Genomic DNA, 12,820 nt, shown 5'->3' with positions numbered 1-12,820 from the left:
AAATTTTAAAATTGAGACGATTTTCTCTTATTTTTTAAGGAAAGGTGGTAAAATTGTTTTCTTGAGACTTCAGTCTTCAGAGAGATTCTACCTGGGTACATAATAGAATAGGAAACACTTATATGGTACTTCCTATGTGTCAGGTATTTTTCTAAAAGTTTTATACGTATTAAACCACATACCCCAGGAAAACCCTCCGAGGTTAACACTATTGTCTACCACTCCTTTGTTCTTAATTAATAAGCTTTGTTTTTTAGAGCAGTTTTAGATTCACAGCAAAACGGAACAGAATGTACAATGATTTCTTATATACCCTCTGCCCCTTCCCCCACCCCCAGACTCCCCCCCACCCTTTGTCAACATCCCCTGACAGAGTGGTATGTTTGTTATAGTGGCGAACCTATGTTGACACATCAGTACCACCCCAAATTCATAGTTGAGTTGAGAATTCATTCTTGGTGTGGTACATTCTTTGGGTTTCGACAGATGTATAATGACATGTATCCACCATTGTAGTTCCGCTGGCCTAAAAATCCTCTGTGCTCTGCCTATTCATCCCTCCCTCTCTCTTAATCATTGTTACTATCTCAGTAATTTTGCCCTTTCCAGAATGTCTTGTAGTTGGAATCATACAACTGTCTTTAAAAAACAAAACAAAACAAAACTTTTTTAACGTTTATTTATTTTTGAGACACAGAGAGAGAGAGTGTGAGTGGGGAAGGGACAGAGAAAGAGGGAGACACAGAATCTGAATCAGGCTCCAGGCTCTGAGCTGTCAGCATAGAGCCTGACACAGGGCTTGAACTCATGGACTGTGAGATCATGACCTGAGCCGAAGTCGCACTCTTAACTGACCGAGCCACCCAGGCCCCCCAGCTCATTTCTTTTTTAATGCCGAATAAAATTCCATTGTCTGGTTGTACTACAGTCTATTTACTCATTCACATATTAAAGGACGTCTTGGTTGCTTCCAAATTTTGCAATTTTGAATAAAGCTGCTATCAGTATAGTGAGGGTTTTGTGTGAACATAAGTTTTCAACTCCTTTGGGTAAATACCAAGGGATTGTGGGATTGTATGGTAAGAGTATGTTTAGTTTTATAAGAAACTGCCAAACTATTTTCCAAAGTGGTTCTATCATTTTGCATTCCCACCAGCAATGAATGAGACTTAATGTTCCCTTACCAACATTTGGTGTTACCAGTGTTTGGGATTTTGGCCATTTTGATACATGAGTAGTGGTATTTCATTGTTGTTTTAATTTTCAGTTCCCTAATGACATATGATGTTGAGCATCTTTTTATATGCTTGCCACTTATGTGTCTTCTTTGGGGAGGTGCCTGTTAAGGTCATCTGCCCATTTGAAAAAAACTTTTTTTTATATTTACTTATTTTTGAGAAAGAGATAGAGCACGAGCTGGGGAGGGACAGAGAGAAGGAGAGAGAGAATCCCAAGCAGGCTCTGCACCACCAGCCCAGAGCCAGACATGGGGCTCCATCTCACTAACTGTGAGATCACGACTCAAGCTGAAATCAGGAGTTAGATGCTTAACTGACTGAACCACCCCAGTGCCCTGGTCTTTTGCCCATTTTTAAAATCAGGTTGTTTGTCTTATTATTGAGTTTTAAGGGTTCTTTGTATATTTTGGATAACAGCTTTCTATTAGATGTGTCTTTTGCAAATATTTTCTCCCAGTTTGTGGCTTGTCTTCTCATTCTCTCAATAGTGTGTGTCAAAGAGCAGAAGCTTCAAATTTGAATGAAGTCTAGAGTTTGTCAATTACTTTTTTTCATGGATTATGTCTATATTTTGTATGTTAAACATATTATATACTGTATTCTTACAATAAAGTAAGCTAGAGCGGTGACTGAGTGGTTCAGTCAGTTAAATGTACGACTCTTGATTTTGGCTCAGGTCTTGATCTCACAGTTTGTGAGTTTGAGCCCCACATGATTCTCTCTCTCTGCCCCTCCTGTGCTCTCTCTCTCTCAAAATAAGTAAAATAAACCTAAAAAAAAAAAAAAAAAAAAGAGTTGTGTGCTCCCAACTGAGCCAGCCAGGCCCTCCCAAAGAACTTTTTAACTTTCCTCACAAGGCTGGTCTACTGACAACAAATTTTTTCAACTTTTGTCTGAGAAAGCCTTTATTTCTCCTTCACTTTTGAAGGATAATTTTGCAGAGTACAGAATTCTAGGCTGATGGGTTTTTTTTTTTTTTCCTTCAAATATTTGATATTCCACTCCATTCTCTTCTTACTTGAATGGTTTCTGAGGAAAAGTTGCATGTCATTTTTATCTTTGCACCCCAATAGGAAAGGTGGTGATTTTTTGTTTGTTTGTTTGTTTTGTTTTTTGTTTTTGTTTCTTTTTGCTTCTTTCAGGACTTTTTCTTCTTTGAATATGATATCTCTAGGTGTAGTGTATTGGGCATGTATCCTACTTGGGCTTTTCTGAGACCTGGATCTAGGTTGGATGTCTGACATTAATTTGGGGAAATTCTCAGTTACTGTTTGTTTAAATGTTGCTTCTTTTCCTTTCTTTCTTTTCCTTCTGGTATTCCCATCATGCATATGTTACCTCTTCTATAATTGTCTCATAGGTTTTAGAAATCCTAATTTGTTTTTGTTTTTTGTGTTATTTTTTTCCAGTTTGCCTCTTTTTGCTTTTCAGTTTGGAAGTTTCTCTTATTATACCCTCAAGCTCAGAGACTCTGCTCAGCTGTGTCTAGTCTATTAATGAGTCCATTAAAGGCAGTCTTCCTATTACAGTACTTTTAGTCTCTAGCAAATCTTTTTTATTCTTCCTTAGATTTTCCATCTCTTCACTTACATTATCCATCTGTTCTTACATGCTGTCTACTTTTTCCATTAAACAACTTAGCATGTTAATCATAGTTTTAAAAAATTCCTGATCTGATCATTTCAATATATCTGCTGTATTCTGACTCTGGTTCTGATGCTTGTTCAGTCACTCCAAACTGTGGTTGTCACTTTTTAGTATGCCTTGGAAATTATTGTTGAAAAGTAGGCATGGTGTCCGGGGTAAAAGGAACTGTGGTGAATAGCCCTTTAGCAGTGTGATGGTAAGGGGTGGGGGAGGGGAAGCATTCTGACTGACTAGGTCTCAGCCTTTTGGTAAGCCTGCCCCCCTGGGCTGTGAACTTCAACAGTACTTTTCTCCAGTTTCTCTCCACCTTATGTAAGGGAGAAGGGCTAGAGGAGTTGGGTCCTTCCCTTCCCCCAGGTGGGTTAGACTCTGCTAAGACTTCAGCAGGTTAGGCTCTGGTGAAATAGTTTCTCCTGAGGGCAGATCTCGTTAAGAATAGAATGCTCCGGCATCTTCAAAATGGCTTCTGTTCTTTCTGCTAGAGGAAGCCCCAGGTGATTTTTCTTTGATATTCACTGTGACAACTTGGTAGAGCTCTTGGAGGTAACTTACAAAACTGTGGAGTACCCCCCTTTGCCCCCCATTACTTGTCCCCTGAAATATTTCACTCCAGACGTGTCCTCACTGAGCCTCTGGCAATTTGTCAATACATTTTAGGTGTTCCTACGCTGGCACTGCTTCCCAAGAGGTTTGAGCTCGTGGGTTTCTACTTCAGTATTTTCTATATCTGTATGTCTATGTCTCCAATTTGAGGGGCAGTGGTTTGGTCTGTGACCTCGCTTCTCTGACTGATTTAAAAAGAACTGTGGCTTTTTCAGTTTGTTCGGCTTTTTACTTTTTAGGACAGAGAGATAACTTGTAAATTCCTTGCATGCTGGGCCAGAAACCACGTATAAGGAAACCAAGGCACAAAGCTATTTATTAATTTAAGGCCCCCAGTTGGTATGTGGTACAGCCAGGATTTGAATCTAGGTAATCTGGCTCAAGAGTCTGTGCTCTTAACCACCATACCATTGAGGAAAACAAGCAAGTTGGGCAAGTGGGGAAAGGATGAATATGTTTTCTTACCATGAGATTGATTGTTCATGTCTCTTAAGCTACATTTTCAAAAAATCTTCCTTAAAGGAAACAAGTGTCAGAGGGTTGACTTGTAGTAGATTTTTTTAGAGTGAAAACAAAAAAATCACTGCTAAACTGACCACCTTTGTAGATTACGGTTCAGTCTGCGTCCATCTTTAGGGGCAATACACAAATATTACGTGTTTAACTTTTTCACTTAGCATTATATCATGGGGATTTCCCCATATTTCGGTATCTTTTTTACAAAGTACATTTAATAGCTGTATGTTCTACGTTGGTGATGTACTAAAACTTACAAAAATAATATTCTCTTATTGTATGGCATTTGGTAATTATGGTTTTTCTCTTACAATGGTAGATAATGTTCAGCAATTGTTTCCCTTCCTTTGAGTAATTTCATTCAAGATAGCTCCATGAATGTGTTTATTGGGTCAATGGGTACAGATACGTGTATAACTATTGCTGACTTTTGTCGTATTGGTTTCTAGAATGGTTGTATCAACTTTCTGGGCTTCCAAAATGGTATAATGATATAAAATGTTATATATACATATGTTGAAAACCTCTTACATGCAAGTGCAGTGTCAATACAAGAAGGCTCTAAAATGGCACCACTTCCATAAACGGATGCATGACCTTTTTCCAGATACTCAGTTTATATTGCATCTAGCCTGGCATGTAGGAGGCATTTCACAGATAGTTATTGGATGGATAGATGGATAGGATGGATGGATGGATGGATGGATGGATGGAGGACATCCAACTGATTCCTTCCAATCAACATACAGAAAGTTAGTGGCAAAATTGAGATGATACTCTGATTTGTAAAATAGAGCTCTTTCTCCTGCTATCCCTGTGGTTTTACTGCATTCACCAATATATTTTGTATGCTCAGTATGTGCAAAATGCTGTTCTAGAAGCTGGGGTCCTAGTATCAATAAAACATAGCTCCACCCATCGCTTACCTCACAGTTTGATCGAGAAACTCACAGACTTCTCTGGATCAAATTCTCGTTCATAAAATTAATGTAGTGACCTCAGAAGTCCCTTCTAGTTTCTGAAACTCTAAATTTCCCAATTCTAGATATTAAGACTCTAGAGTAAGATTATTTCAAAGAATAATCTAAAAGAACTGGTGGTTCAAGATAATGGTAGGTCTTCTCTATTTTCTCTTTCCTTCCTCCTTTCCTAACCTCCCGCCTTCTTGCCTTCCTTCCAACCTTCCTTTTTCATCATGCAATGCATACTAAACAGCAGATAAAATTCAATGTTAGGAATAAGATAAGTCCTCTTCTCTTAAAAAGTCTACAGTCCAAAGTGGGAAGGTTTTTTGAAGAAGAATAGTTTAGCAACACAACAGTACTACACACAGTGTTCATGTGTATGTGAATGTGATGTGCTTACTCTAATATTCTACCTAAAACTTAAATTGAGTGGTCTCCAGTATTAAAGCAGAGGAGGGAATCTGCTAAATGCTTCCAAAAGTTATGGAAAATACCATTGAGTCTTGAAGGTTTATCTTGGGGGAAGATACTGGTACCGTACTTGCCAATATCAAGACGAAAGAGAACAAAGGCAAATGGACTCACCACTTCTCTTCTTCTACTTGCACTCCTACGGACTGGAACTTACTGGGTGCTTTATTCTCCCCTGTTTTGTCAGGCTCTTCAGCATCATCCACCTGAAGAAATAATCAAATAAGTAGAGGTGCCCCATTTTAGTCATCTTGCTTGAGAAACAAATGTCACATTTTGTCAGAAACATCAGTACTGCTGGAATGTTTTGTGACTTGTAGCCTTTTTATTCAACATTTATATGTTTGATGAGGGCCATCACTACGCTGTTGGCATATGCTTTGACTCTGCTGATCTTAGTAAAATGAAATTTTGTGTACTCCCCAGATAAATGTCTATGATGGCTCCTAAGATTTGTAAGTGGTGCTTACCTGTGAACACTGCACTAGAAAGGAATACTTACTTCCTAGAAGCGTGTTCTTGGAAGTTTTGAATTTGCAGATAACAAGATACAAAAGAAGAAAGAAATTTCATTTATTATAGTTAGAATTGTTGATATTGAGAGATTTAGGTATCAACTTTTTAAGATAAACTGTATAGTATCTTCATTTTTTCCCCCTTAAACTAAGAAATTGACTTTCAATATCAAGCCATGATTCCTAAATAGCTATGTATAGACTACAGCTCACATAGAAAATGTATCTTTATTTATTTATTTATTTGTTTATTTATTTATATGTTTATTTATTTATTTTGACAGAGAGAGAAAGAGAGCATGCTTGAATAAGGGAGGAGAAGAGAGAGAGAGAGAGAGAGAGAGAGAGAGAATCCCAAGCAGGATCCGCCCTGTCGGCACAGAGCCAGATGCAGGGCTGGATCTCATGAACCTTGAGACCATGACTGAAATCAGGAAACCTTAGCTGAAATCAAGACTTGGACACTTAACCAACTGAGCCACCCAGGTGTCTTGAAAATGTGTCTGTATTTAAATGAGAAGCTACATGACAAACCTAAATTTGAAATAAATGTTAGGACTATTCAGAGCAATTAGATTCTTTTCTTCTTTTTTTTCTGTGTATTTAATAGATTTCTTTTTCTAAATATAAAAGTAACTTAATGTAAGTTACATCAAATTAAAATATGTAAATATATAACGTAGAAAGGTAAAGCCCCCCAAGAATCACTTTCAAGCCTTTGAAGCATTTTTGTCCCTCTATTAATATGTGTACTATATATGTAATTGATTATTAATACTAAATATATGCAGATGAAGTTACACTATATATATTTTTTCTGCAATTTGCTTTATTCATTAATACTGCTATCCTTTGGGTATTAGATCACGGCAGTAGATACAGCTCTATCTCAAGCCTTTTGTTTGTTACATAAATATTCCCTTTAATGACTACATAAGCAACATGGGCAACATGGGTAATTTTCTCCTTGTTGCTATTATCTAGTATTACAATTAATATTGCACATGTATCAGAACAATTAGAACAATTGTGCACATGTTTGGGAAAAATCCTTAGAAGTTGAAATGTTAAATAGAAAGGTGGGGAGCATGTTCAACAGTAAGGGATATTAATTGCCAAATTGCTTTTCAAAGCATTTATCATCTTGCCATAATTGGTGTATGGGAATATCCATTTTCCTATATATTCACTAACACTAAATATGGCAAACTTTAAAATTTTTGCTAATATCACAGGTGAAAAATATTTATTGGCCTCTTGTGCTTTCAACTGTAAATTGCTTATTCATATCCTTTGCTAGTTTTTGTGTCTTTATCCTACTGAGTTCTTTTTTATTTTCTTCAAAAGAATTTTTTTAAGTGTTTATTTATTTTTGAGGGAGAGACACATACAAAGTGTGAGCAGAAGGGCAGAGAGACAGGGAGACAGAATCTGAAATGGGCTCCAGGTTCTGAGCTGTCAGCACGGAGCCCGACACGGGGCTTGAACCCACTAAGGGTGAGATCATGGCCTGAGCTGAAGTCTGACGCCGAACCCACTGAGCCACCCAGGGATCCCATTATTTTTAATTTTCTTATTTGTAGAGCCTGTATCTTATGACCCTTCATCACTCTTTCTTGGTTATATATACTTTAAATATTTTCTCCCAGTTTATCATTTGTCTTTTATTTATTTATTTTTAAGATTTTATTTTTAGGTAATGTCTGTATCCAACATAAACCTGAACTCACAACCCAGAGATCAAGAGTCCCATGCTTTACCACTTGAGCCAGCCAGGTACCCCTATTATTTGTCTTTTAAACTTTGCTGTTAATTGTACAGAATCTTAAAATTACTATGTAGTGAGGGGTGACTGGGTGGCTCAGTTGGTTAAGTGTCCGACTTTGGTTCAGGTCAGGATCTCAGAATTTGTGAGTTCACTACTATGTAGTGAAAACTTTTATGGCTTGGAAAAGCCTTCTTTACCCCTGAGCATATTTTTTGTTTTTTAAATGTATTAAAAACATATTTTATTTATTTATTTTTCAGAGAGAGAGAGAGAGAGAAGGGGCAGAGAGAGGGAGAGAGAGAATCTCAAGCACAGTGCTGAGCCCCAATGCTGAGCCAAATTCATGAACCGTGAGATCATGACCTGACCCAAAATAAAGAGGTGGCCATTTAACTGACTGAGCCACCTAGGTGCCCCAAAGAGCACCCCTTTTTAAAATTTATTTATTTATTTTGAGAGAGAGAGAAAGAGAGAGAATGTATGCATGCATGCTCATGAGGGAGAGGCAGAGAGAGATGGTACCCTGAGTGTATTTTTTAAAGTTCTCTTGTATTTACTTTTATGCTTTCATTTTTCCTTTTCATAATTAGTTCTAAAATCCATTTTCCGGAAATGTCCATGTGTAAGAAACAAAGTAGGAATTAAACATTTTCCCCCTATATGGATCATCGATTGATCTGGCTCCTTTTATTTACTAATTCATCTTTCTGATCTGAGATGCCAACTTTATGTTCTACCCAACTTCACCCATACGTTTGCATGTATATAGCCCTGTTTTAGGTCAATTTTATAATAAATCTTGATATTTTCTATGGCATAACTCTTGCTGTAATCCTTTTTTTTAATGTAATTTAAAAAAATTTCTAGGTTATTTTGCGGTATTAACTTCTAAATACATTTAACATCAAATTGTCAAATCCCTTCTCCCAGCTTCTACCCAGTGATAAAAATCACATTGGAGTTTCTTTAAATTTTTGTATACCTTTTTGTTTTGTTTTGTTTTTTGGTATGCTTCCTGTCCAGCACAGAGCCCAACATGAGGCTTGAACTCATGACCTGAGATCAAGAGCTGGACACTTAACCAACTGAGCCACCCAGGTACCCCTTTTTTGTATAACTTTTGGGAGAATTGCTGTCTTTACACTATGGGGTATTCTCATGCAGGAATATTGCATAGTTTTCCAATCATTCAGATCTCTTATGTATTATATAAGGGAAGGTTTTAGATTGTTTTCAGGTAAGTGTTATACATTCTTTGTGAAGCTCAGTCCTGTTACAGTTTTTGGTACTAATGTGGATGGGCTCATTTTCTGTTTATCAGTGATGTATAGAAAACTTACTGATTTCTCTGTATTTATATGGTATTCTTTCACTCTACTGAATTCTACTGATTTTTCCAGTGATTTCCATTAGATTTTCTAAGGGGACATGCATATTAGCTGCAAATAAAAGCACTTTTACTCTTTCTTTGGAATGTTTACACCTCATTTCACATTCTTGCTTTGTGTATTGGCTAATAAAGGCAAATAGTGCTGAATAAATACATGAAAACAGGAATCTAGATCTAGTTTCTGAATCTAATTGAAATGTCTTTACCATTTCACCTTTATTTTTTTAATGTTTTAAAAATTTTTTTGTAACGTTTATTTATATTTGAGAGAGAGAGACAGAGCACGACCAGGGGAGGTGCAGAGAGAGAAGGAGACACAGAATCTGAAGCAGGCTCCAGGCTCCATGCTGAAGTATAGAGCCTGACACGATGCTCGAACCCATGAACTCATGATCTGAGCCAAAGTGGTATGCTTAACCAACTAAGCCATCCTGGCACCCCTATTTTTTTTTAATTTTTAAGTTTATGTATTTATTTTGAGAGAGAGAGAGAGAGCAAGCAGGGGAGGGGCAGAGAGAGAGAGGGGAAGAGAGAGAGAATCCCAAGCTGTGCGGGGCTGGCAGCACAGAGCCTGATTCTCACAAAACCACAAGATCATGACCTGAGCCAAACTGAGCCACCCAGGCACCCCCAGAATTATGTTTATTTGATAAAATATATCAAGAATCTTGATATTTTTTCTTGTATTATTAAATACTTTATTTTTTAAAAAGTATTTATTTTGAGATAGAGAGAGAGCATGGGGGAAGGGCAGAGAGGAAGGGAGAGAGATTGAGAATCCTAAGCAGGCCCAGTGCTGTCGGCACAAAGCCCCAGTCGGGGCTCAAAATCCCAAACCGTGAGATCATGACCTGAGCTGAAATGAAGACAGACACTTAGGGGGCGCCTGGGTGGCTCAGTCGGTTAAGCGGCTGACTTCGGCTCAGGTCATGATCTTGCAGTCCGTGAGTTCAAGCCCCGCGTTGGGCTCTGTGCTGACAGCTCAGAGCCTGGAGCCTGTTTCAGATTCTGTGTCTCCCTCTCTCTGACCCTCCCCCGTTCATGCTCTGTCTCTCTCTGTCTCAAAAATAAATAAACGTTAAAAAAAAAAAAATTAAAAAAAAAAAAAAAAAAAGACAGACACTTAACCTAGTGAGATACCCTGGCGCCTCTATTATTAAATACTTTAAATGAAACAAGAATTATTTGCTTCTTGAAGGTTGGGAATTTTCTGTGAATTTATCCTGGTGTGTACCATTTCAGGGAAGTATATTTTTTACTTTATTTGGCAATGTATTCTATGGTTATTTGATTTCTTCTTGCTGGTTTTATACTTCCTCTTACATTAGTAATACTAATTTACATGTACGTCTATTTTATTTAGACCTTAAAATTTACCACCCTAAAATTGCCACAAGAATTTTTTTTAATGTTTATTTATTTTTGAGAGAGAGACAGAGAGAGAGAGAGCAAGTGAGGAAGGAGCAGAGAGAGAGGGAGACACAGAATCTGAAGCAGGCTTCAGGTTCTTCAGCACAGAGCCCAACATGGGGCTCAAACCCATAAACTGCGAGATTATGACCTGAGCTGAAGTCAGATACTTAACTGACTGAGCCACCCAGGTGCCCCACAAGAATTTTTTATAATTTTTTAAAAAGCTTTCTTTTCTTTAAAAAAAAAAATTGTTTTTAATGCTTATTTTTGAGAGAGAGACACACAGAGTGTGAGTGAGGGAGGGACAGAGAGAGAGGGAGACACAGAATCTGAAGCAGGTGCCAGGCTCCTAGCTGTCAGCACAAAGCTGGACGCAGGGCTTGAACCCATGAACCCCAACACTATGACCTGAGACAAAGTTGGACACTTAACCGACTGAGCCACCCAGACACCCCCATAAAAGCTTTCTCATTTCTGGGGCGTCTGGATTCTCTCTCTCTCCCTGTCTCTCTGCCCCTCCTCTGCTCATGGGTGTGCTCTTTCTGTCTCCCCAAAATAAATAAACATTATTTATTTATTTAAATATTTTTGATTATTTATTTATTTTTGAGAGAGAGAAAGACAGAGCATGAGTAGGGGAGGGGTAGAGGGAAAGAGAGACCCAGAATCCGAAGCAGACTCCAGGCTCTGAGCTGTCAGCACAGAGCCCGACATGGGGCTCAAACTCATGAACTGCAAGATCATGACCTGAGCAGTGAGTGGAAGTCTGGCACTTAACAGATTGAGCCACCCACGCACCCCTAAATAAACAGTTTTTTAAAATGGCTTTCTCATTTCTAATATTGTTGAATTTTGTTTTCCCTGTCAATCAGACTTATTTTTTTTTTTTCTAAAGAACTGATTTTGTATCAGTCTGACTTCACCTGTTTTGCTGTTGCTCTGTTTTATCTTCCAATGCATTTATCTCTACTTTCGTCATTAATAATTCTTTCTAATTTATTGTTCTTTTCTAGTTTTGTGAATTGAATGTTTTGTTTATGTTGCAGTATTGCTTAACTATGAAAGAACTTAGGGCTATGGATTCTGAGATCATAGGTATGGTCACAACCCACAGTGATGATTTATAGGACTCTCATCATTTATTTCACAACAATCTTGAATTTCCTCCTTCACCCAAATGTTATTTAGAATATTTTTTAATAGTTTCAAGTGGTTAGCTTTTGTTATCTTAGTGTTAATTTCTAGTTTTAATACATAACAGTTGGGAACCATGACTGTAATATCTCTTCTATGTAGAATCCATTAAAATTATCTCTGGAATTTTGACTTGAGATACGTCTCCCTAAAAATCTCTTCCTGAATATGCATTCATTCTGATTTCAAGGACATCAAAATAAAGTTTACAAAGTCTGAATATACTGAGTACATTTAAAGAAAAAACTATTCATGACATTGTTAAAGAATGGCAAGGTACACTTTCTTCAGGGGGACTATTGTGATCGGCCGAGGGACCGCAGCAGGATTTGAAGTGTGGGAGAGAGATAGAGCTTAACTCCAAATGCAACACGAAAAAGTGGGAATCTATAGCCAAGAAGCAGGGTCGGGGGTTGTCAGTGGTGGAAAATTACAGAGAGAAAACCTCAGGGATGAGAGAAAGCCTCACAGGGACCTTGGTAAAGGCAGGCCGGGTTAATCAGACATCACTGGGGGATGACAGAGGATGAAGAACATGATCAGATATCCAGGGGATTCTGGCTAAGACGATTTAGCAGGATTCTCACTGAAATGGGGTGAGAAGATGCAAAGATGGACACAGAAGTACAAAAGTCGAGGCCTAGTCAGGAGAATTCAGAGCAGCCTGACCACAGTCTGGCCAAGGACAGACTCATTAGCCATACTATCTGCACAGCTTTCCTTCATTGGTTTAAGTCCAGTGATTACAAATCAGAAATGATGTGACCTCTTTATTTCTCAAGGCCCTCTTTTAATTAATAGTAACAACTCACTTGGTTTGTATCATTCCGAAGGACTCGGCTTGGCAGTCGGCCTCATCTTTTTACATGGGCCGTAACACATACCTCTGTACATTTGGACAGGCATTACAGGAAATAAGTAAGTAAATCTTAGGAGCGCCATCTCAAATAACTAAATTTTCGTTTATTTTTCATTCAGAAAATGAGAAAACAATCACATGTTATGCAATGTGAAGATTAAGCTTCAAGCTCTTTTAGGTTGTTTTACAACGTAAGTTAAATGATGATGGAGGGAAGTCACAACCTAACATCTGGAGGTGG

The 12,820-nt window shown here is 37.9% G+C and overlaps 1 protein-coding gene across 18 annotated transcripts in view; it reads right to left on the bottom strand.

Annotated features, from left to right (window-relative positions):
• Nucleotides 1-12,820, bottom strand: part of DLGAP1 (DLG associated protein 1) — an 892,830-nt gene that overhangs the window by 49,934 nt on the left and 830,076 nt on the right. For all 18 annotated transcript variants that reach the window (XM_060613343.3, XM_060613345.3, XM_060613340.3 and 15 more), the window contains one exon: nucleotides 5,555-5,646. In XM_060613343.3, coding sequence (XP_060469326.1) covers nucleotides 5,555-5,646 — 92 coding nt within the window. The remainder of the gene's footprint in view (nucleotides 1-5,554; nucleotides 5,647-12,820) is intronic.

This window comes from Panthera onca, chromosome D3 (assembly GCF_046562875.1).
Source record: "Panthera onca isolate mPanOnc1 chromosome D3, mPanOnc1 haplotype 2, whole genome shotgun sequence".
Classification (NCBI taxonomy): domain Eukaryota; kingdom Metazoa; phylum Chordata; class Mammalia; order Carnivora; family Felidae; genus Panthera; species Panthera onca.
The sequence above is the reverse complement of the archived record's forward strand: the minus strand, read 5'-3'. Positions and strand labels throughout refer to the sequence as shown.